The sequence below is a fragment of the Sorex araneus genome, chromosome 4, assembly GCF_027595985.1.
Source record: "Sorex araneus isolate mSorAra2 chromosome 4, mSorAra2.pri, whole genome shotgun sequence".
Lineage (NCBI taxonomy): Eukaryota > Metazoa > Chordata > Mammalia > Eulipotyphla > Soricidae > Sorex > Sorex araneus.
Window position 1 is genome coordinate 149,125,782 of NC_073305.1, and position 26,643 is coordinate 149,152,424.

The 26,643-nt window shown below is 35.0% G+C and overlaps 1 protein-coding gene across 10 annotated transcripts in view; it reads right to left on the minus strand.

The window, feature by feature from the left end:
- Nucleotides 1–26,643, minus strand: part of TRDN (triadin) — a 417,254-nt gene that overhangs the window by 122,696 nt on the left and 267,915 nt on the right. For 8 of the 10 annotated variants that reach the window (XM_055136162.1, XM_055136159.1, XM_055136156.1 and 5 more), the window contains 4 exons: nt 23,997–24,047; nt 15,293–15,322; nt 3,128–3,157; nt 2,399–2,416 (listed from right to left, as the gene is read on the minus strand). In XM_055136162.1, coding sequence (XP_054992137.1) covers nt 2,399–2,416; nt 3,128–3,157; nt 15,293–15,322; nt 23,997–24,047 — 129 coding nt within the window. The remainder of the gene's footprint in view (nt 1–2,398; nt 2,417–3,127; nt 3,158–15,292; nt 15,323–23,996; nt 24,048–26,643) is intronic. The other 2 variants (XM_055136157.1, XM_055136161.1) reach the window with 1 other exon arrangement.

Here is a 26,643-nt window from a genome sequence, read left to right on the forward strand (position 1 = left end):
AGCCTGGCAAGGTCCCCATGGTGTATTAATATGCCAAAACCAGTAACAAGCTGTGTCTCATTCCTCTGACCCTGAAAGAGCCTCCAGTAAGGCATCGTTGGAAGGACGAGTAGAGAGAGAGATCTTTCTCAGGGCTTGGATGATTGGAGATGTTACTGAGACTGCTCGAGAAATTCAACAATCAACGAGATGATGATGATGATGATGATGATGATGATGATGATGATGATGATGATTGATGATGATGATTGATGATGATGATTATGATGATGATGATGATGATGATGATATTAAGAATAAGACTGGAGCGATAGCACAGCGGGTAGGGCATTTGCCTTGCACGAGGCCAACCTGGGTTCTATTTCTCCATTCCTCTTAGAGTGCCCCCCAAGTCTCTGAGAGTATCCCGCCTGCACGGCAGAACCTGTCAAGCTACCCGTGGTGTATTCAATATGCCAAAAACAGCAACAAGTCTCACAATGGAGAAGTTACTGGTGCCTGCTCGAGCAAATCCTTGAACAACAAGATGACAGTGCTACATTGATACCATATATTCTACAGGAATTGCCATGGCATACCTATGACTGATATTTTCACTTTTAAAACACTTTATCATGAAAAATTACTAATGATGAGAATTTAAAAAAGTTGTACAGAATGGTACCATGTACTTTTTGCCCTATAATTTCTACTATGTTTTATTTTTAAACTAAAAAAACAAAACCCACAAAAATGTTGTGGTAACTAAAATAAGATGCATAGTAAGAAATCAGGAAAGAAATATAATTGGATGAATAAAACAACCTGAAAAAAATAATCCCACAGAAGCTTATACAATAAATCTAAACAACAAAGAAAGTGTAACTTGACAATAAGCCAAAGCAGCATGTTGTTATAATTTTTTTAAAAAAGTGTTAGAAAAGTTTTGTTCATGCTTCATGTCACAATTCACAGACTTACAGAATGAGGGAAGCAGTTCATGCACAAATGAATGCTTGAGAATATATACTTATTGAATATTTCGATAGCACAAGGAATGTCCAAGAGCCAGTGTGTCTTTAATAATTTTAAAATTAGGGGCTGGAGCGATAGCACAGCGGGTAGTGCGTTTGCCTTGCACGCGGCCAACCCGGGTTCGAATCCCAGCATCCCATATGGTCCCCTGAGCACCGCCAGGAGTAATTCCTGAGTGTAGAACCAGGAGTAACCCCTGTGCATCGCCGGGTGTGACCCAAAAAGCAAAAAAAAATTTTTTTTAATTATATAGATGAAATTAAAATAAGGTATTTATGTACATATAAGCTTTTTAAGAATTTCTTTCAAAATTTCCAATTGTCCTCTACTTTTCTGCAGGTACAATGGTTTACAGAGAGTGGATTGTTTTTTTTTTTTACCAGTACTTGTCACCTGCAGTGTAAACACATAAATCTAAAATTGAAAGTTCAAATATTGCTCTTTAGATAAATCTTACCCACCCGGCTGAGTCTTGCATAATTTTGTCATTCTCTTCATGGACAATTTTAGATAATTTATATGATACAAAATGCTTCAGTGTTCCAAAATTCTTCAATATCAAAATATACATGTGCATATTAATTGCATATTTTAATAATATTAACTTTAATATTACCAGAATCACTTTCAAAGTCAGTATTTCAAGAAATATGATTATTACTTATGGCTAATCCAAGGGGATAAGTTGGATTTTATTTTTGTATTCTTAAGACAACCTATTTTCTTTGAAAAAAAGGCAGATATTTGTAAAAACATAATCTCCAAGCACTAAATTTTAATGCTTTATTATCAATTAAGTACTATTTTGAGTCAACCATCAGTAGGTACTACATAAGACATTTAAATAATAATTTTCATATTATTCCTACATTGTTCCAATTAGCTTATAGTACATATAGGAGAAAAATAAAATTATGGTAAGATGTCATCTATCAAGGGAGCATGATGTCAAGTTATTTGTGCATTATAAGAAGAAAACAGAACTGTTGTAAAACTAGCATGAAAAATAACTCTCATCCAGTGTTTTATAAGGAATGAGAAGTAACCTGATTATAGGAACTATGTTTATTCTAGTATAAGAAAATTTTGATTAATGGAATGCACTTGTATTTTTGGTCACGAGGCTTTGGATGATATTATTAGGTTGCATGACTTTGAAAAAGTATTAAGATTGATGGCATTCTTTACAGTCTATTCTATGCCCTCCCTACTCTAGGTTATGTACTCTTTTATTTTTTATTCTGATAAAAGAAGCAACAGACAGTGTTCACATGTACAAAATGGAGATAAGAGATTCAGAACTTGAAATAACGATGTACCATCAAACCAGTAAAAGTAAAAAGAAAAATATATACACAAACAAAATCTTCATGCATTTCCTTACTTTTTCCTTTGGGTTGTTCTGTTGAAAGAATTATAAACAGAAAACAATTATTTTTCAAACCTTTAGAGATAAAATACGCTATCTTCAACAGCGTAATAGACATATTTTTCTACCCACACACATATCATCACATCTTGGAAGTTTTACAATGAAAATCTCTCTAAACCATTGTCAGTTATACTAGGTATTTTGTAATTTAACAAAAATGTTAGCTAAAAATAAATTAACCCAATTGTATACCGTTTAATAATTTTTAATTATTGATATTTTATTATTCATGAATATGTTAACACATGTGAACAATTCCAGAATGAACACATTTTCAAATGATTTATTCTTCTACTCAAAACTTAAAGGAGTGATTCAGTTCCTAATTGATTCTGTACTTTAAGATTAATTGAACTTTTTCTGTCTACTAAATTTAATTCTTGGTACATAGCATTGTTCAATTGATTATTGAACGAGCATTTATAAAAAGGTAAACATGTACAACATTTGCATTTGTTATATTTCTCATAATCTTATTAGAGTGAGCAGTTTAGTTTGCATTATCAAGTAACTGGTATACTATTAACAATATTTTATAATATTTGTTTTATTAACTCAATTCAATATTTTTCTTTCTCTTTTATCCCATATGTATATTTCTTCAATGGTAATATTTTAAAACATAACACTGTTTGGGCATTCATCAACTATAAAATAAAATAAAGGAAATATTTATAATACCTTCTGAGGGTGTTTTTGTTTTCTTGGAATCTGAAAAATGTAAATAAAAATTGGTAAAATAGACATGATTAATCAACATCTAATATATGACAACAAAAAAATGCTCACACTCTGAAGTAATTTTCAACAAAATAGATGTTTCATGCTAATTCATAGAATATGAGGTTTAATCGTGTTATTATGTTTATGAGTAATTACTAGAGAAAAACAGAGTGTTAAAATCTCTGAAGTCTAAAATATAGAAAATTATTAAAATATAGTCACAGTTCACATGTTTGTGTAGATTACATTCTGTCTAGGAAGGTAACTTGAGTGCATATAAGCAGTTTCTGTAAATATGGGCTGGCATCTGTGGAATTAATTTTAGTGTTTTCAATTGTCAGTATGAAGTATTGCTGGTAAACTGTATTGCACTCTCTTGAATAAACAACACAGTCCCAACACAGTCAATAATTACTATAGCAATAGAAAGAAACATGTTGATGTTGACAAATGGGTAACTGATGATATATTATTATAGATAGTAACTTCTCTGTATCTGTATTCACTGGTCAACATTTGTTTTATTTTATTTATTTATATTTTATTTATTGGTTTTATTTTAGTTTGGAGGCTATTCAGCCTAAATCTGAGAACTTTACATTTTCTACTTGCTATACATAAAAGTGTTTCTATCATTTAGACATAGAAAAATGGTATTTGATCTAACTTATTTCATCATACAAGCTTTAACTTAATTTTTTATCATAATTTAATTATTTTATTTTATGTTCTTTATTATATTTTTGTAAAAATTTGAAATTCCCTGAATTCTATTAAGATTTAATTATATAAACTTTATTGATACATGCATAAAGTTGCTACCTGCTTTCTAATTAATAAATTTATTGATGAAAACAAAGAGCATCTACTAATTCTTACAGATAACAGATTCTTATAAAACTATTTTTTAAATCTATTTTGCATACTATTTGTATAAAAACTTCTACACATAAGATTTAATTATGTAATTAAGTGAGTTAGTTATTAAAGTTATAGTTAGTGATAATAAGCGTATTAAAATAGAAACCCACTTTTATGAAATATCTGATTTACTTTCTTCCCATCTCACAGTGGTAATTGATAATTTGATGCAATAGACATCAATTGGACCAAAGATAATAATATAAAGTCCAAGTATCATATAAAGTGAGAACTTACTATAAAGATAAAGTATTAAAGATAAAGTATTTCATTATGTACAGAGGTAAAATATATTAGGATATGGTCATGCTGGACTGGAGCGATAGCACAGCGGGCAGGGTGTATGCCTTGCATGCGGCTGACCCAGGTTTGATTCCTCCATCCCTCTTGGAGAGCCCGGTAAGCTACTGAGAGTATCCTGCCTGCATGGCAGAGCCTGGCAAGCTACCCATGGCGTATTTGATATGCCAAAAACAGTAACAAGTCCCACAATGGAGACGTTACTGGTGCCCACTTGAGCAAATCGATGAACAATGGGATGACAGTGCTACAGTGCTTCATGGTCATGCCAACAGGTCAACCTGTGCCTGCTGGAAGGGTATATCAGCAGCCTGATGGTACCTTCAGGCTTTCTGATATCCTCAAATCGCCGTTGTGCTTTGGCTGGATCCCAACAACTTGGGGCCAAGTTTATCAAGAAATTAAACTGTCAAAAGTTAGACATGTGGGAGCCATGCCTACAAGTCACCTCCTGATTAGCTACATAAGCTCATTTATTGGTCTTATTTCAGAGACCTATAAATAACTCCCAAAAGCGATCAAAAGCCACAGTTAATCTTGGATCCGTTCATAGCTGAACAGACTAGGGTAAAGTGGAGGGGTCCAGGTTGGCCTCATGCCTGCCCAAGCAGAGCTCCCGACAGTCACCTGCTTCCACATTCCAAAATCACCACAGTTCTCCCGGCCTGACTCCACCGTCACAGGATGGACTTCGCCAAGATATAATCTGCTGAAAACTTGGGTATACCATGTTTGTGACTAAAATCTCCAGGCTTTCTGGGGATCGGGATAGGCTATCTTACCCCGATCTCCCCGTACTTCCAGAAGCCTTGGCAGTCACATCCACACCCCAAAGCAACCACCCAATTGAAAAGCTACTCCAGCCTTACCATTCTGATAAAAATACTAAATGCCCTGAACAAACACTATGACCTCTTTGCACCTGTACTACAAACCATAATGCACAAAAGAAAAGGAGAAAGAGCAGAAGGAAAATGCCTCCTATAGAGGGAGGCTGGAATGGAGGTGGGGGTGTTGGGGAATGGTGGTGGGGAAATGGGGACATTGGAGAAATGTACACTGGTGGAGGGATGGATGCTAGATCATTGTATGACTGAAACCCAATTATGAACAACTTTGTTATGGTGTATCTCATGGATATTCAATTAAAAAAATTTTAAAAAGTGATGTGGAGTTCATCAGCTTAATTGCCCAATTCTATCAGTATAATCAATGGCTGAATAAATAGTAGTACTCCTACATTAAATAAAGTAAAAATAAAAGGTACAATATAATTATTCATAATCAAATTCTATTTTTTTCAACCACAGGTTGACAGACTAATCCAGCCTGAGCACTGTAGTCTGAGATCTATAGCAAGATGTCCCAGGAGAGCCACCTTACAAGCTTAATGTATCTCTTACTATGTCCATATAAAATAACTAATATTAAGAAGTGTAATTAAGATGTTAATTAAATTGTTGGACTAAGGAGAGGAGAAACACCCCTAAGTGGCATTTTTTTCCTATGAGAGGAAGAACGGCTTTCAAATGTTAATTGTGCTACTGTATAGGGTTTGGTGGCTAACCCCAGTTCGGGGAGTTGGGAGAGAGACTAGAGAAAGACCAGGCTGTGAGATGGAGGGTGGAGAGATGAGCCAGAGACACAGGAATGAGGGGCAGGTGTGAGACTAGAATGGGGAGCTTAATGAGACTGGAACAGGCACATGGGGAGAATGGAACACACAGCAACTGATCACCAATCAGCCTGGCCCTACGTTTTCCTCCTTCATCCGCCCTTGGCCTCAGCCATCCTGGGTGGAGAATTGGCCCAAGACACAGAACACAGGCAGCAAAAGAAACCCATGGAGGGGCTGGAGCGATGGCACAGTGGGTAGAGCGTTTGCCTTGCACGCGGCCGACCCGGGATCGATTCCCAATATCCCATGTCTGAGCACGTCCAGGAGTAACTTCTGAGCACAGAGCCAGGAGTAACCCCTGTGCATCGCCGGTTGTGACTCAAAAAGAAAAAAAAAAAAAGAAACCCATAGGGTTTCCCTAGCTGCATGGTGCATACACATATGATCATTTAATCTTTGATAAAAAAGCAAAATATAGGAATGCAGCAAGGAAAATCTCTTCAACAAGTGGTGTTGGGCAAACTGGTCTGCAAGGTCTCCCCCAAATGACTTCAAATCTCTTTCCAAAGCCATGGACAGAGGTCAAATCAAAATAGATTAAAGAGCTTCATATTGACCTGAATCTATAAGGTACATAGAATAAAATATAGGCAGAAATCTCCATGACATAGAAACTAAAGATGTCTTCAAGGATGAAACTCCACTTACTAAGTAAGTGGAAACAAAGATAAACAAATGGGCCTACATTAATTTTAGGAGCTTCTGCATATCAAAAGAAATTATGACAAGGATATAAATACAGTGCATTGGATGGGAGAAATTATCTTCCACCCCTCATCTGACAAGAAGTTAATATCCAAGAAATACAGAACAGAACTTTACAAGGAAAAGAAAACTCAACCCCACCATAACTGCAAAAGGAGATGAACAGAAACTTCATCAAAGAAGAAATTCAATTGACCAATAAGCATATGGAAAAAATGCTCTGCATTACTACTCATCAGTGAGATGAAAATCAAACATCACAACAACAATAAAAAAACCTCTCATTGCACAAAGATTAGTACACATCAAAAAGAACAAAACAGAGGCCAGAACAATAGTCCAGCAGGTAAGGCACTTGCAAGGAGAGATTCCCGGGTATAGAGCCAGGAGGATTAAGCTCTGAGCACTCACAAGTGTGGGCCACACAAAACAACAACAGCAACAACAAAACCTCCCCAAAAAACCCCCAGAAAACAACACTGAGTGTTGATCCGAATGCAGAGAAAGGGACTCTTGCTCACTGCTGCTGAGAATGCCAACTGGTCCAACCATTCTGGAAAACAATATGGGCAGCCCTAAAAAAAACTAGTAATTGACCTTCCATTTATCCCAGTAACTCCCTTCTTGGAATATACTCCAAAGGCCCAGAAACAAAATGGAGAAAATGTATTAGCTCCCCTATGTCCCTTGTAGCACTAGCTACTATAGCCCAAATGTGGAAACAAGTGTCCAAGAGTAGATGACTGAATAAAGAAACTATGGTACATAAACACAATGGAATATTGATCGATTGTAAGAAAAGATAAAGTCTTTGTTGCTACATGAAAGGATCTGGTAGTATTGTGTGGAGGGAAGAAAACCAGAGGGAGAGAGACCAACATAGAATTATATCATTCATATGTGTGACATAAAATAACATAATGGTGGAACAATGAGTAGCACTGTAGCACTGCCGTCCAGTTCATCAATTTACTCAAGCGGGCACCAGTAACATCTCCATTGTGAGACTTGTTGTTACTGTTCTTGGTATATCAAATGCACCATGGGTAGCTTGCTAGGCTCTGCCATGTGGGCAGGATACTCTCGGTAGCTTGCCAGGCTCTCCGAGAGGAATGGAGTCATTGAACCCGGATCGGCTGTGTGCAAGGCAAATGCTGCGCTATCGCTCCAGTCCAGAACAAGGAGTAATCAAATGAAATGAAACAATGAGTACCCAAATGAACTGGAAAAAAGAATGTAAGAACTGGTAGGAAGCATGCCTCTTGAGGGGCTAGGAGATTATACATAGGAGGTGGGAGGGAGGTGGGCTGGGGGATACCCATAGGGGAGGGAAACATTCAGTTGGAATTAGGAGGTGGTGCTGAAAGATAATAAAATATTATGTATGAAACCCTATCAGCAACAATATTGTAAACCACTTATATATTTTTATAAAGATATACACAGACAGAAACACAGACACATAGACACAGACACACACATACACACATACACACACATATATATATGTATATATATATATATATGTATATACACATATGAGGCAAATGGGAATGGTGGGCCCATTGATGGAGGGAAGTGAAGGGATCAGTGGAATCAATGTTGAAAGATTATATGTCTAAAACTTAGTCATGAATAACTTTGTAACATTACCATGATTAGGTGAGTAAAAATAAATTCTGATCAAATAATAAATAAAATACTTGAAACTGAATGATCACAAATAATCATGAAAATTGTTAGTACTAGCCATTAACACTGATACTATTCAATTTCAACATTATGAGCTAATCATTCAGGTAACTGCTAAGTTTACACGAAGAATTTACTTTCCTAAAGACTATCTGCTCAATAATCTGAACCACAGTCTTTTGCAATCTGTTCATTTTGTCACTTATTTTTAGCAATATATCAGGTATGGTCTAGTATGTTCATGGTGTCAAAGGAAAAATGAAACAATAGCTTGATATCAAAGGCAATATTAACTCTCTAGTAGCCTACTAATGCAGGTAAAGAAATATTTCACTTGCTATGTGAACTTGCCTGACTGACTTTTTGAGTAATTTATGATACCAATAATTTTTCTTTGTATTTTATGGTTCAAAGCTAAGTTATACTATTGATTTTGGGAAACTTTTCATATTTATTCGACTCTCCTCAACTTCAAATTGAAGAAATAAATGATCTCATTCAGCTATTTTTCAGTGGATTTATATTTATCAGAATAAACCAATGGTAGAAACACAGAGGATTTTAGTCCTAAGAATTCATCAATACAGTCAAGATGAAATGAATGAAATCTGTGTATATCTGCTAGTGTGACCCAAATCATTATTACCCAAGTAGCAACTATTATTTAAACACACCTAAGATTGAATTGTTAATAACTAGTAATTTGCCAGATCTTAAAAATTCACTAGAATATAATTCCAAATATTGAAATGAATGTCCATAGTTGTTGTTTTCATACATTTAAGTTTTAGACATTACTGATTATTTCACAAAATATATTTGTGAGAAATGACCACATTAAGTGCTAGCTTCTGTGTAAATAAAAGTAAATTAGACATGATCTATTTAATTATATCTTAGGTTACTCAAAATATACGGTAATTGAATATAAGTATTATGAATAAAAAAGTGACAAGGTCTAGTAATCTTATATATGAACTCCCATGTGAGTTTATAAATGAGTTAACATTTTTAACTATAGAGTCAGACATCATTGTATCACTGTCACCCCATTGCTCATCGATTTACTCGAGTGGGCACCAGTAATGTCTCCATTGATCCCAGCCCTGAGATTTTGCAGCCTCTTCTTACTCATTTTTCCCAACGACTGGAGGCTCTTTTCAGGGTCATGGGAATGAGACCTGTTATTGTTACTGTATTTGGCATATCGAATATGCCAGAGGGAGCTTGCCAGGCTCTTCCATGTCTATAATATTACTATCCTCAAATTTTGAAGTGTTGAGTACAGGAAAAAGGAACTGCTGCATTCTTCATGTATCTGAAGTTTCGTTCCAGTATGTACCACCTTCCTCTGCAGAGTCATACATGTATCTTTAAAATTAGAAAATATTTTCTGAATCACAAAAATAAATATTCATAGAGAGAAAAATTAAGCCCATGATAACAAAAGCAACAAAAGCAAATAAATGCATTGTATATGCAACTGAAAGGTGAATTGGTACAGATGAAAAATATGTACAATAAAAAAATGGAATAAGACTGTGAGAATAGAGAGTGAAGACTCCCCCATAGTGTCCCAGTGGCATTGTATATAGTTATGCCAGCCATGCAATGGGTGAACCAAAGCTAAATGGAGTAGGCAATATATTTTGTAATCTTTCCAGAAGAAAAAAGGGCAGAATATTGGGGGTGTACTGCTCTGAAGCATTGTCCACATGCCTTTTTAACTTTTATTAGGCAGTTTCTCATCACTGTGCGTTCTCCTGAATCTCTTGGAATAGGGCTACATATCATAAACTTAACAGACTCTAGAATTTACTTCAGCAATGAAGAGTTCCTAGCTTGTAGTGCATTTAGCTGCCCACTTGTCTTTGATTGTCATCTTTTTCAGTGTGTGGAATGCAGCTACAGTTATTTATCTTTGCTTTTTTTTTTTTTGCTGAGGATCAAAGTAACAAACTGTCTCAATCTCAAAGGGTTCATTGTATCATTATTGGAGGAAGTACTGAGGCTTTCATTTTGACTTTGCTTGATATATACTTGACAGGAAATAAGGAAACAGACTGTGTGGACTTGAATTGCAAACTGAAGTCTATGTTGTGGGGTCCTTGAGAAGTCACTAAATATAAAAAATAGGTAATAATGTAAAAGTCACCATGAAGAAATATTTTTAAATATTATAAGCTGTACTTCAATCACAAATTCTCATATTGAAATCTCAGGATTCCTTAAAATTATTTAATTTTCTATTTAAATTCTTAATAACTGTAAAGTACAGCAAAGTGGTAAGGCATTCCCTTTGCATGCGGCCAACCTGCATGCAATTCCTCCGCCCCTCTTGGAGAGCCCGGCAAGCTACTGAGAGTATCGCACCCACAGGGCAGAGACTGGCAAGCTATCTGTGGTGTACTCGATATGCCAAAAACAGTAACAATAAGTCTCACAATGAGAGACATTACTGGTGCCCACTCGAGTAAATTGATGAGCAACTGGATGACAGTGACAGACAGTGACAGTGACCCAAAATAACATATTTATTTGTGTAGGTGTTAGCACAGTATTTGCAGTTTTAAAAATTAAAGTTGAAAACATTTTAAAATATTTAGTTTTTCATTTATTAAAAAATAATAAACCTATGTTAAACATAAATAATTTATCTTATGATAAATACATATTTAATACAAAAATATATGAGTGACAGTTTTTCTCTTTTGTGAATCTCATTATTGTCTGATCTAATGAGATGGTAGTTAGGCTCATTTATCTGCTACAGTCTTCAATCTACTGCAATATAATACACTATATACTCTGAAAAATGCCAGAGCACACTAATAAGAGAACGAGTACAAGAAAGCAAAATGATGACTTTCTACTGAGTCTCAGGGATACCCAAGAATCCTTGACCCATATTTTTAAAAACCATAATTTCAGAAATTTTTTCCAGGAGAAGTTCTAAGACCATGAAAGAAAAGAAACCATGCAAAATCAGAAATCACAAAATTCAGAAAAGGCCAGAGATAAATATTAATTTGCATATAAGGTTTAAGGCTGATGTCTTATATATGGTCAACCTTAGTTCTAACTTCAGAACCACACGGTACCCCAAGCACCATCAGGTGCATCCCTGGAGGACTCTGAGCTCCACCACAGACCCCACAGGACCCAAGCAGCACTGCATGCTCAGACCCTCTCTTTCAACTTCAGGATCTTGGCCAAAACTCATCCGAGAGGCCGTCCAGGCCTGCTGAGAACTGCTTGAGAGAGCCTCTACTCCCCCAGAATTTATTGAAGAAAATATAGATCATATAGATCATAGACATTCCAACATTTGTGTTAACAATGCCTTTATGAAATAATCACCCCAATAGAGGGAAAAAAAAGCAGAAATAAGAAATGGTACTGAAACAGACAAAAACATTTCTGCAGTATCAAATGTTTCTTAAAAAACTAACAAAATGAAAAGTCTGCTGAATGGAATAAGATACTGAAAATTATAACCAGCAATCTTTTAGCATCAAAAATGTATCAAAAACTCATAAAAATCTACAGAAAAAAATAACCTGTATTGGGCTGGAGCGATAGCACAGCAGGTAGGGTGTTAGCCTTGCACGAGGCTGACCCGGGTTCTAATCCCAGCATCCCATATGGTCCCCTGAGCACCGCCAGGGATAATTCCTGAGTGAAGAGCCAGGAGTAACCCCTGTGCATCACCGGGTGTGACCCAAAAACCAAAACAAAATAATAATAATAACCTGTATTAAAAATGAGGATATAAAAAATCTCTCCAAAATCTATGTACAGATGACAAATTCACAAAATGGTGTTTATTATCCCTGATTACTAGGAAAACACACTCAAAACCATAATAAAATATCATCATATGTAAAAAACTATCTACCAGGGGGTGATGAGAGAGAGCCCCAGCAGCCGTCCCCCTGGTTTCGGGGGTCAGTCCTGGGCCACTAGCCCAGCCGGAGTGGCTCGGGCCATGGGGCAGATGGAGGAGGAAACGAGGGCCAAACCAGATGCCTGATCAGTTGCCGTTTATTCCGTTCTCTCCTGTCTCTCTCTCTCCCCACTTCTCTCCAGGCTCTCAATCTCTTCTCTCACTCTGGATTCTCCTTCTTCCCTAGTCTCTCCCCCTACTATGTCTCTCTCCACCTAGTCCTCTAGGCTACACATTGCCTGGTAGCAAAATCACGTAAGAAAGCCCTTCCCGAGGGCAGGGCATTCCAAAGCCCTTCCTGACTGCCAGCAGGCAAAATACCTCTAAAGGTTTTTCTCCTTTCCTTAGTCCAAGAACTCATTAACGCCTTAATACTAGTTATTTTTGTATGGGCATAGTAAGAAATACATTGAAGCTTGTAAGGCAGCTCTCCTGGGAACATCTTGCCACAGACTCAGACTACAGCACGCAGGCCAGATTAATCATTCCTAACCCTAGCAGGGTCCGAATCTAGTTATCACTCTTTGGATCATGACAGCATTTGTCCATGACCAAGCTCTAAACTTATAGTTTAGCATTAGGCACTTTGGCCATGCCCATCTCAATGCTAGGGTAGCACACAACTCACTGCTTGCCCTGGGTCCGTCCCGTCCCTCGTCGGGACCCTGCTTTTGGGGGTGCTAGGAAGTAAGGGCAGCTGAGACTTAGGTCAAGATAACAGATGTCCAAGAGGAAAACAACATGTAGAGTCAAATGACTCCCAGGTTACAAAAGCATAGCATTTGCTACAGTCTTCTTGTGCCCATACAAAAGGACTTGGCTCTGAATAAACTATGTAAAGGACTCAAGGAGAAGAGAAAACAGAACACAGGAAAACAGAACACAAGTAAGCAGAACACAAAGAAAGAAGTTACAAATAAAGACAGAGGAATGGGAGCACTGTGATGGGAACAACCCAATAAACCTAAACTACCTGAGGCTATGTTATCCTACAATCATACATTTGTTAGAAACAGTGAATGTTATATCAAGTAGATAAAGAAAAGAGAATACTTACATATCTAGATTGGAATATAAAAGCAGAAATACCATAGAAACAGAAAGAAAACTAGGAACTCATGGAGATAAAACTAAAGGAGTGTCTAATACAGACATTAAGTTATCTCCTAAATCTGAACAATAAAATTAATTTAATTTTTTACATTATTTATAAAATACTTTAGTTCAGAACATTAAAATCTCTGAAAATGAGATAGAAATAATCTATAAAATTATTTGGAAACAATAAATTAATAATACATTAGTTAAGTTGGTCAAAGGCATAAGAATATATTTTTACTACTGGCAGTGGCAGTTATAATCTCCAGAGAACAGTTCTGTAACAAACCTCACAATCTCTTCCAAATATTGCATATTGATTATGTCATTCTCAAAATATATGATGCACATCATCCTGGAAGTATATAGTAAAAAGCCTTAGAAGTGTAGGAGTAAGGTGACACAAAGCTGACACAAAGCTTTAAGCTGTTCAACTTTAATTTGGGTTTTTCATACCCAAATTTCTCCTTGGTTTTAATGTCAGCAAGAAAATAACTGTTGATGTTATTCATTTACCTAAGTCAAATGATTAAATTTACATGGTAGCCTGGTGGTATCCCCTGTGTCCATTCTAGATAGGTTCCTTTTGACTATAAGGCTCAGAATTCCCTATAATTAAAGCATGTTACTGTAGAAAGGTTCAAATTGCAAATTATTTCTCTATTCCTTTGAAGAATTTTGGGCATTCCTTTGGTCTGTATTTATATAAGAAAATAACAATTATAGGGTCCAGTGTCTATGACAGGTTACTTAACTTCAAATAGCAACAATTAGCAAACAGAGACTATCATATCACATTGACTATCCCACAACTACCCTCCTGCATTAACAGAACACTGCCAAAATCTGCTAATATTTTAATTTTTATTTCATGTGGAAAATAACATGTAATATTACTTGTAAATGTTTTATCTAGGGTATTAAAATATGGACAAAAGAAAATGTATATTGATATTTAAATAGATAAGAATTACAGGGCAATTTATTTTTTATTTCAGAACATAAAAATCTCTCAGGCATTTTGTCTTAATATAATTGTGTTTAATTTTTCCTTTTCCAGCAAACTTGACCTCTATTGAAATGGTCTTGAATAAAATCTTTCTTGCTTGTTTAATTCCACCTGGTGCAATTTCAGTTTGATTATAAGGAATGTTTTACTTCATATAAAGATATCTGACAAAAGGAAGTGTCACACAGGGAATGACCTATTTGAAGTTTAATAGAACAAAGTAATATACATTACTTTTCAGTATCAGAGATATTAGAAGTAATATAGGAACATTAATCCTGTATTTTGCATATTTTTTAAAAATATTTGACAAAAATAATATTAGAGTAGGAAACTTAGAGTTTTGAGATGTTATAGTACATCCCTCATATCCTGAGAAAATTGTTTTAAAAATAAAGCAGTGGGGCTGGAGTGATAGCACAGTGGGTAAGGTAAAGTTTGCCTTGCACTCGGTGGATCTGGGTTCGTTTCCCAGCATCCCATATGGTCCCCTGAGCACCACAGGAGTGATTCTGAGTGAAGAGCCAGGAGTAACCCCTATGCATTGCTGGGTGAGACCCAAAAGGCAAATAATTAATAATAATAATAATAATAATAATAATAATAATAATAAAGCAGTTCATTCTTTGTGATATGAGACACAAAAACTGTATAAAATGTACACATGCCATTATAATAAAAAGGAGATATTGTCAAGATTGCAGTTACTCCCAACAGTAAATATTGTCAAATTATTGATATAAAGTACATAGTATAATTTCATATAAAACGTACCTTCTTTCTTCTCATCTTTTTTAGATGCTGCTGAATTAAGGGAAAGAAAATAATGTTAAAACATATTAAATACTTCTCAGAATACTGCTCCAAATATGAGAATGGATAATATATTTGTAAATTTAGAAGTTACCCATGAACTAATGAAATTTACTTATTCAATAACATCTCTGTGGAATAACATGCAATATAACATGTAAATGTTCTATCTAAGACATTAAAATATAAACAAAATAAAAATATATTGAGATTTAAGTAGATAAGAATTAAAATGAATTTTGATATTGCTAGTCAAAACATTAGGCAACCATGATTTTTAATACTGTTAATGATAAGGTTTCATGCATATATATTTCAACAATGTGACTTCTAGCCATGTGCTGCTACTTAGTCCCCACTGCTCATCTTCCTTCTGCAGTGAGGTAGTTCAGTTCTATAGAACAGTTTTCAGGTTGTTACCTTTTTTATTTGTTATTTCATTATTATCATTTGTTATTTCCTTATTATGTTCTTTATATAGTCACAAACAAGATAGTTCAATCTCTGCCTTTCCTTTTGACTAACTTCACTTGATGTAGGCAGGTAGATAGGGAAAGGCCCTTGGCAATGAAAATTTAGATTTAACAGTCTCTGGGAAGGAGAATCTTAAGACTTGCAGATTCAAGAAAACAAAAGACAGGGGACCCTGAGGATAATGGATCCCTCCCCAGGAAGTTCCCCAAAGACCATCATTACTCCCAACCTCCCTGGTAACCTTAGCAAGGAACTTTTACCTGGAAAGAAACCCCACGTGGTGGCAGGTTGAAGAAACCCTATAAAAGACACCTTGAACAAAGGAAGGGCGTGCATATGCTGTCTGAGCCCATGTGCTGCTTGCGCCTACGTGGCCGAGCACATGTGTCACCTGAGCACATGTGTCGCCTGCATCTCCCCTCTTGAGATGTGTACTTTCATGCTTTCGTACTTTTGTGTCTAAAGCTCAGTTATGTGTAGGGGCTTCCTCCACCCTTGGAGAGCTCGAGTTCTCTCTTGAACACATTACTCTTACCTCTCTTTCCCTTTCTTATCCCTTCCTCGTATCCTCAAAAGCCTCTAAATAAAATCTGTTTACTTCATTGCTTGTCTACTCCTGAAACTCTTTACCGAGAGCGAAGACAAGAACCCAGTAACTCTGGGTCCCGGGTGGTAGAGGCGGTTGGGGAGAAAGTGACTGTCTTTCTCCTCCCCACTTCACATAAGTCATCTGTGGGGCCCACCGATATCACACCCAGCATGATGTACTCCAGTTCCATCCATGTTGTAGCTAAGTCTTATAACTGGGTAGTATTTTATTGTATTTATATAATCATATGTTTCTTTATCTAATCATGTTTTTGGACATTTGTGTTTTCACAGATTTGGGCTATTATGAATAATGTCAAAAAAAAAAAACATGAGTGCAAATGTCTTTTGAATAGAGTTCTGGAACTCATGGGTTTGATTCCAATAAATAGAGATATTGGTTTACATAGATCAATTCTTTACTTTTTTATGTTCATATTGTTTGTCAAAAGGGTTTAATAAGTTTACATTCCAACTAGCAGTATGAGGGGGCTTCACCCCATATCCTCACAACACTGATTATTTTTGTTCCTTTTGATTTGTTCCAGTCTCACTAATGATATACATATATATATATATGTGAATGGCTCAGTTTTTATATGAATTTATAAAAATATATAAAGTTTTAAAAAATTTATTATAGATGATTTAGATGATTGCATGATTGTTTATATTCAAAATGTTGCTTGTGTATTGTTGCTTTTGCAGTAAAACTATGCAAATTAATTGGTTCTGTTTTTATACATTTATGTTTTAATCGGGTTTTAAGTAATGTCAAAAATATATTGAGTATATACATATGATATATAATGCTCTTAAGAAATTTTTCTATTCCAAAATTTTAATTAAAATTATGATAGGGACAGCAACTAATGTTATTAAAAGATGTGAAGATTGCTTGAGAGATTTTAAAGACATGAGGCATTAATTTCAGCAAATCTTGCAGATCTAACTCAATAGGCTTATTTATTTTTAGTTCTTTACAAATGAACATTTCCTCCAAGAAGCTTCACCACTTTTAAAATTGTCCAACTTGTCTGCATTTTGAGATAAAAATTTTGTTCTTTTAGTATGCTTTATTTATTTGGTTGTTTGTCCATTTGATATTGTTTTATTGCTTTTGTTGTTTGGTTGTTACAAAGGAGGTTATTTATTTATTTACTTATTTTTTATGGCACAGCTTCCTAATCAGTGGTCAGGAAGACCAGAAACCCATCGTTGGCATAAAAAGGGCCTGGAATTCAATGCAAGAAAACAGTGTTCTTTGGCCCTACCATATAGTGTTAAGAATTATGTGGATAACCCTGTAGAAATTCTGGGACCTCCATGACTAGACCTTAGGAACTATGATGCTCAGGAACTATGTTAGCACAAGGAATTGAGCTAGAGTCTGCTGCATATGCTTTAGCCCATGTGATATCTCCTCCATCTCCAAATGAAGTGTTTTTATTCTTCCTACTTTAATCATCCCCAACATTTTCTATTTTTAAAGATGGCCTAATATAAGAAATTCAATCAGATGGTGAGTCTAGAGGGACTTTAAAGAAAACCGAATAGAATTTGGGAGGTGACTCAATCATCAAATGCTTGTCTTGTGTATGTGTGAAGCCCTACGACTGATTCCTAGTACTGCAAAAGTAAAAAAATGGTGGAAAGAGAAGAAGATAGAGAAACAACATGACTCAAGAAAATGTCTCAAGTTCAAAATTGATATGGTCCCTCTTTGGGTACTATGAGGGACCCTGACCAGAGAGTTATTCCAACACTCAGATTTCATTACTATAGCAGCAAACAAACTCCTGAAGGGAAACTAAAACCAGAAAGACTGAGAATGTAAAAAATTTGAAAAAAATGTATATTTTAATTTCATAAAAACAAACCCTTAAAACTTAAAAATGTCCAAGAATTGACAGAATTATCTAAGGACAACTAAAGTTTTGAGGGTGCATGTACAAGGGCAGGTGTGCAGGTATGTGTAAATATGTTCTTCTTTCTCATTCTTTGATTTAACCTTCAACTTTAAGGAAACAAGGGTAAACAGTTAAATGAGAAGGTTTGACCTAATTCTTTGTAATTAAGACTGGCTTTTCTTCTTCCTGAGTCCCTTGATGTAGGTGACTTCATTGCAAACTAGATGTGACTCACCCAGCTGGAGTTTTTGACGAAGGTTCAATGAAAAACAGAATTCTGGATCCAGTTCTTTGCAGGATGGTTTTGTAACCTTTGTTCTATGTGATTACTATGGACTTGCCTAACTAATTTATTTAACAGGATTATATAGCCTTGTTCCTGAATTTACAGAATAATTTAGATTCTTAATTATTGGGCTCTTTATTTTCACATTGTAATGAGACTACAATATTTAATATTAATAGTTTCGTATATCTTTATAAAACATATTCCATAGAAGAAAATGTGATGTTTGTTTTATAAATTACAAAGGAAAAATTCAGTAGAAATACACTAATGCAGGTACATATAGACCCATGTTTAAGAACGAGCTTAAAACTGCTGTCTTTCAGGGCTGGAGCAACAGCACAGAGGGTAGGGTGTTTGCCTTGCACTCAGCAGACCCGGGTTCGATTTCCAGCATTCCATATGGTCCCCTGAGCACTGCCAGGGGTGATTCCTGAGTGCAGAGCCAGGAGTAGCCCCTGTGCATCGCTAGGTGTGACCCAAAAAGAAAAAAAAAACTGATGTCTTTCTTTTCTAGCATTTTATTGTCAAAAGGTATACACCCAGATTATTAAATATTTTCGTTTATATTTGTTATGTTGGATAACATTTTGCTTAATATTCAATTTTGAAAAGAAGTATTATATAATATGTCTGAGCAAAATTGACCTCTCATTTAAGTCTCAACTATTTATAGAAATATGACTGCTCAGTATCAGTTTCTTAAGGTTTTCTCCAACTCTACCAATTATCAAGTGAACTTCCTAATGGATTGGTTGGCCTACAGAGACAGACTGGGGCTCTGGAGGGAAAACAGGTCCTAATCTAAAGCCTCAGTCTGTTCCCAGGTCCAGAAAAGTCCTGATTATCAACCAGTATTCCTGTAGCTTCCCAGGTTTCTCCAACCCTTCCAATTACCAAGTGAATGCCCAGCAGAGCAGGCTCTTTGCAGAGCCAGCCTGAAAATCCAGAGGAATGCCAAGACCCCAGCTTAAATCCCAGTTAACAAAGGCCTATCCAGTACCAAACATAACCCTAACTTAACTCTCAAATACCAGAATACTGAATCACACAAGACTTACTTCACCTTCATAGGAAAAGCACCAACATTCCTCTGGAAGTAGACAAACCTCGGTGCCCATCACTGCCTCTAAGGGCTGAACCACTAAGGTTGCTCTTATGTGAGCTTACTACAAAAGTTCACCCTGAAGGTTATCAGACACAAGAGGAAGTTACACAGAAGCCCAACGAGCATAAAGAGTGAAGAATGAAGTCCAGTAATCCCTACCAACACCGACCAGCTCTATAATCTCTGAAAAAGACTTAAGGACACCATGATGCAGATGTTTAATAGTATCAAAGAAACAATGGTACAGGTACAAGAAAGTATGAAAGCAGAAAGAGAAAATTATCATTAGAAATGACAGATCTGAAGAGTTTGGTAAGTGAAAAAAAGAATTTAATGAAATGCCTTAACAACAAGTTACCTCAAGGAAATAAAGCAAAAGCCTCAAGAAAAGCTGAGAAAAAAAATACTGACAGCTCAAGATGGAATGCAAGAGACTCCTAGAAACTAATAGAATATGAATGAAAGTCTGAAAATAAATCAACAGCACAACTTAGAACTATGTTATGAGTTCAATAGGAATGATATAAAAATCTTTGGATTCCCTGAGGATTAAGAGGGATAAATTGATAAAGAACCAGTAGTCCAATAAATTATAAGTAAGATTTCCCCAGAGTTGAGGAGTGCATGCACCCAGAGGACCACAATGTCTCATGCAAGAAGAATTGAATTAGATAAAAATCTAAGACACTTTATAATCTAAATGATAAAACTAAAGGCAGAGGCAAAATTTTGCAGTCAGATCCAAAGTAGAACTTACATAAAAAAGAAATCTGCTGTAAGATTTAAAGCAAATTTATCAAAAGTAACTCTATGGACCAGAAAAGAATTTATGAATACAGTAAGAAAAAAGCTGAATGGAATAAACACCTCACCATGAATATCTAGTTAGATTTTTATTCATATTCCAAGGAATTATAAGCTTTCATAGACAAACAACAGCTTAGGAACTTCACAGCCTTAAGACTAGCTTTGCAAGAAGTATTAGAGGTTCTTCTGTAAAAAACAAGACAAACTTCCCGATCATTAATAATTTCTACAAAATTATGGAAATAAATTTCATCTCAGTGATATCACTTGATGTTGACAGCCTGAACACAACAATCAAGAGAGATACAAAATAGCAGAAAACTGAGACTGGGGAAATTGCACTCACCATTTTTTGCTACCCAAAAGAGATATGCCTAAACTGTAAGGGTAAATGCAAACTCAGAGTTACAGGTGGCAAACCATTTTACAGACAAATAAAATCTGTGAAAAAAAGACTGGGGTGTGAGATCAGGCACAACACCAAGCTGCTTCCTCTTACCACTATTATTTAACATAGTATTGAAAGTCATTGCTATGGCCGTGAGCCAAGAATGAGACATTAAGAGCACGCAGATTGAATAAAAAGTCAATCTCTTGCTAGTTGATGGTATGATACTATAGCTAGAAACTTTGTAAGACTTAACAAAAAAAGACTTCAGGAGATATTAACTTCATAAAGTAAAGTGACAGATGCAAATTCAATTTGCAGAAATGTATAGCTTTTTCCATGTGTAAATAATGAAATAGTAGAGAGAAAAATTTGAGGAAGAATCCTGTTCACAATTGTGCCTTAGAAAGTCAAGTACCTAGCAATCAGAAGTAAAAGAAGTACAAGTATACGTGCAAAGAAAACAATAACACACTTCTGAAAGAAATTAAAGAAGACATGAGGAAGCCGAAAATTATTTCTTCTTTATATATTTTAAATATTAATGTCATAAAATAATAATCTTTCCCAAAGTTCTATACAAATTCATTGCACTCCCTACAAATTACCTATAACTTTTTTAAAAACATAGCTCAAATTCTGTGTATGGGATGATAAAATGCAAAGAATTGCCAAAACAATTTTAGGAAAGAATAAGATGGAGGTATTTCTTTGTCCAATTTTAAATTATACTATATAACTATAGAAATCAGAGTAGTGTAGTACTGAAATGACAGACGCTAGGACCAGTGGAATAGAATTTAGATCCAGAGACTCTCAATACAGTTGTCCAGATATATGGACAGTTAATTGTTGGTAAAGGAACAAGGAATATGAAATTGAACAATAAATGATGCTGGGACAAGTAGTCAGCCACATACTAAAAACTGAACTCCAATCCCTTTATCACACCATACACCAACGTAATAAAAAAAAAGCTTAAATATCTTGATCCATAAACTTGAATCCATAAACTCCATTGAGTAAAACATATGTAGAACAATTTATGACATTGAAGTTAGAGGCATCTTCAAAGATTCAATGACATTGGCTAAGCCAACAGAAATAAATGTAAACAAATTGCACTGCATTGTATTAAGATGCTTCTGCACTACAAGAAATGGTTGCCAGAATAAACTGACACCCCCAAAATTGAAAGAAAATATTTACTCAGAACACATCTAAGAAGAGGTAAATATCTAAGATAGATAATGCACTGGTGGAACTTTACAAGAAAAAAATTCAAAACCATCAAAAAACACAGGAAGAAGTGAACATAACTTCTTTAAGAAGACACAAATGGTCAAAAGGTGTATGGGAAGAAAATCTCTGCATCATACATCATCAGAGAACTAAAAAATGAAAAGAAAATTGAGATGCCATATTACACCAATGACACTGGCACATACCACAGAGGTTTAATAACTATTGTTTGCATGGAAGTGTGCAAATGGGACCCTCACTCACTGATGGTGGGAATGCCTACTCATTCAACTTTTTTAGAAACACATTTGGGCATCCTCAAAACAAAACAAAACAAAACATAAATTATGGATTTGGAGAGATGGCTCAGTGCCAGAGCACTAACCTTGTGTGTGTTACAATTCTGGAAATCCAAAACCAAACTAAACAAAATCTTGGAATTAATTTCCCTATGATACAGCTATTTGTCCTCTTGTCATCTATCCCAAAGGCCCAAAACTCTACTGAGAAAAGATATCTGTGGTCTTATGTTCATTGCAGTGCAATTTACACAGCCAAAATCTGAATCCAAATGTTCAGGAACAGATGAAACTGTGGTGCATACAACTGATGCTACTCATTTGTAAGAAAAGATAAAATCAGGCAATTTGCTGCCACATGGATGGATCTGGAGAAAATCATGCTGAGTAGCAGAAGAAGGTCAGTCAGACAATGATCCTCCTCATATCTGGGGTATTATAAAAACTTATAAGTAAACAACAAATACTCAATGGCAGCAGAAACTGAGAACAGATCTTTAGTAGGAAGCCTATAACTGCCTGGGTTTGGGGGCCAAGGATGGGGTGGAAATGGGAATACACTAGAACAATGGCATTGGGAAGTGGAGTGAAGAGTTTGGTGTTGAATGCGTTATGCATGAAAACCTACCCTTAACAGTATTGTAAATCGTGGTGCCTAAAATAAAAGTTAAAAAAATAAAAAAACAAAGAAAAAAATGCTTGTTGACTTTTCATCTGTTTAATGTAAACTTGTAACTGACTTGACATTTCTTCTTGAAATGTAATTCTTCCCCCTGGCACTTGTTATGACAATCATGTTATCCTGTTCATCAGGCTCAAAGGCTTGATATAATTTCTAACTTATGCTTTTTCCCTATTGCTACTCATAGTTTGAGAATAAAGATCATATAACATAGCATATTTCATCCTGTTGATTTGGAAACAAAGTTCAGAATATGTTTCTCAAAACTTTATTTCATAAAGCAATTAAAAGAGCTTTATATGGAAAGTATTTTACATAAGCACTTTTCCAAAACTATAACTCGAAGAATCACTATTTTTCTGGTCTCTAAAAATGAATTCATTTTGATGTTGCAAAATACAAGTTAGTGTTGAGACAGATTTTATTCAGACACTTCATTCACAGTCCATCCAGATATTCACAGTAATATCTGGAACATTATTTTTAAAGTTTTGGTTTCAAGATAAAGTAATTTTGTCTGGCCTTTCTCATACAATAAATTATATGAGATACAGTTGAAAATAGTGAGAAATGTGGGTATCCGTTGTGTAACTTTACCTCTCTGTAACCTATCTATATGTCAGTCTAGTGCTGTTTTATTTTTGAAAGCCAAATGACTAAAACTTAACTAGTAATATTTTGGTTCTTCTGTGCCTCCTCTACTAATCCGGTATGACTCTGGTCATGTTTTCTCCAGTTACCAAAAAAGCATCTAAAATTTGAGTCCTAATGCAGCAGCATGATTTTCTGTGGTGACCCAGAAGATGGTGCTATTCTCCAATAAACAGATTCCCTGTTGTTCTAGCTGCTATCTTATTCTTTTGAAGTGCTCATTTGCTTACCTGGTGTAGCTTTTAGAGTCCCTTGTTTGGTTTCAGCAACTTTCCCAAGATCTAGAAGAAAAAAAAATTACCCTGATAAATATTTTTTCAGAGACAAAACTCATTTTTTTACAAAAGTATTTGACTCTTAATACTTCTGCTTAAAATATACATAAAATATGCATATTAAAAGGAGTCCTCAACTTAGGTTTACTGAGACCATGTCCAGTAACTGAACCAAATAGAAATTCTGATAAGGATTTATGAAATTTTTTTCTCTGTTGACTGACCATTAACAGTACATTTCTTTCTACTTGAATTTAAAACTGCAAGAATGGTTTACAAATATTTCTGCGTTATAGGACTTCTGTGACGTATGAAATGTTTAAATATAAAAAGCTGGCTTGTTGAAAGTCAGTGACTGACAGGTGGGAGAATATAGGCACAGCCATCATTTTTAATCAGACTTTGACTTCAGATGCCATTCTCTGTACTGACGCTGTGCCTATCACTTTATCACTTTTTTTTATTATCTAGGCAATGTGTTTTTTTTTTTTTAAATAACCAGTTTCATTTAGATCCTTTGTTTTATATTAGGCATTCTGTGTGTTTACATTTGTTTTCTCTGTTTGGAATTTTCTCTGTAAAGAAATGGGATACAAAAACCGTAAGATAACATAAATATATTATTTAGTTAGCATGAAAACCATTTAGCATAAAAACCAAATAGCATAGGAACTAATTTACTAAATATTTTAGAAAATCATTACTAAAATAAAGGTTTAAAAATACAATAATTTATTTCAATTTAACATGTTATCTTTACTAAGTCTTAATAATTAAATTATCGTGTAACATTGTGGGATTATTTGGTCACTTGTTTTTGATACTTGATTCTTTCAGCTAATATTTGTATAGCCCTATGGAATATATGTACTACAGTAGTGTGAATGTAGATGTGAAAAACAAACATATTCCTTATTATATTAAATTATTATCAATGGTGGATACTTTAGTTCCAACTAGAATTTTAAAATGAAAGATTGCACCAAAATAACTCAGGAAAGAACTATAAGCAAATATTCCATGATTTTTTCTTTGCTAAATAAAAGTGGATGTAATTTCATGCTTTTTCTATTACTGGTGAGATATATACATTTATCATAATCATTATTGTAAAAATGTTGTCTTGATTTTACTCTACTATAGAAGAAATGTCAGTTGATTTGCATATATTTTCCAGCATTCCTATATTTATTTCTTCAGGCAAGAAATATTTGGTCAAAGGTATGACCAAATTTATGACCAATATTTGGTCATAATTTTGGTCATAAATTGGTCATCCAATTTATGACCTCTTTTTAGTAATATTTTTCTTTCTGGAGGAAATTTTCACATCAACTCTTATATTAGGCCTATCTTTCTCACACTTAGAATTTACCATTTCAGTTTTTAGTCAAAATTTATACTAAGATACTAGGCATATTTAAGGTAATATATTACTCTAAGTATTTTTCTCCCACACAGCAAAGCCTGGCAAGCTACCTGTGGCTTATTAGATATGCCAAAACAGTAACGATGGATCTCATTCCCCTGACCCTGAAAGAGCCTCCAATTGTTGGGAGAGATGAGTAAAGAAAGGCTGCTAAAATCTCGGGGCTGAATGTAATAGAGACGTTACTGGTGCCCGCTCGAGTAAATCCACGAACAACGGAATGACAGTGATGACAGTGACAGTGATACAATGAAGTATTTTTCTAACCTGATATACCTGAATGATTAGCATTTATTCGGTACTAAGTAAATAATAGAATAGTGAAAAGGGTAGCTGCTTGAAGAATACACCTAAAAGATTACCAGATATACTTTATATAACTCAGATATTTACTACTTAAGGATCTCTACACATCAGAGAAATAGACCAGTCCCCCATTGAAAAGAAAAAAAAATGTAAAGTTACAGTAAAATCTTTAGAATTTTGACTCATTTTTTTCTTCTCTTTCCCTTTTTTCTCTTTATGGAATCTGTTATTGATTTTGTTTTAGAACTATATGTATGTATCAGGGATACAGCACTACTCTTCAATATTAGTATCTGCTTCCTAATGTAGCCACCAGAGGTCCTTTTAGATCATTCACCTATTCATATCCTGCTTATTTAAGATTCTTTAGATCACCAGTTACACACTGTTATGAATTATGGAAAACTTTTCTTAGGACTTCATTAGCTCTCCCTTTGTTTTATTCACCAGCTGTTTCCCCCTATTTTGGGCTTCAGATTATGTCCTTTACATCTTCCAATGGAGATCTTTCTGTGCTCCATCCGAATCTTGTCCTGTAACACTCACTATAAGTACATGAGTGAGCTCAAAGTAAATGGAATCTTCCTGCTGATCTACCTAGGTTTTCCCAATATCCCCTCTTCCTCAGAAATAAACCCACTCATTGACCCTGAAATACTAAAGGTACTGCTCTCAGGTGAAAGGTATTCGCTACCCAAAAAGGAGGGGTAAATACAAACAAAGCAAGGAAATTCAGGAAAAGATTATAATAATTCTGAAACTAAAAAGAAGGATTTTATAATTAGAGAAAGGAGGGGGTCTAAATCAAACTGCCTATGTAATAGAGTAAGGGATGTTTTAGCAGGATGAAGTTAGTATTCCAGAATT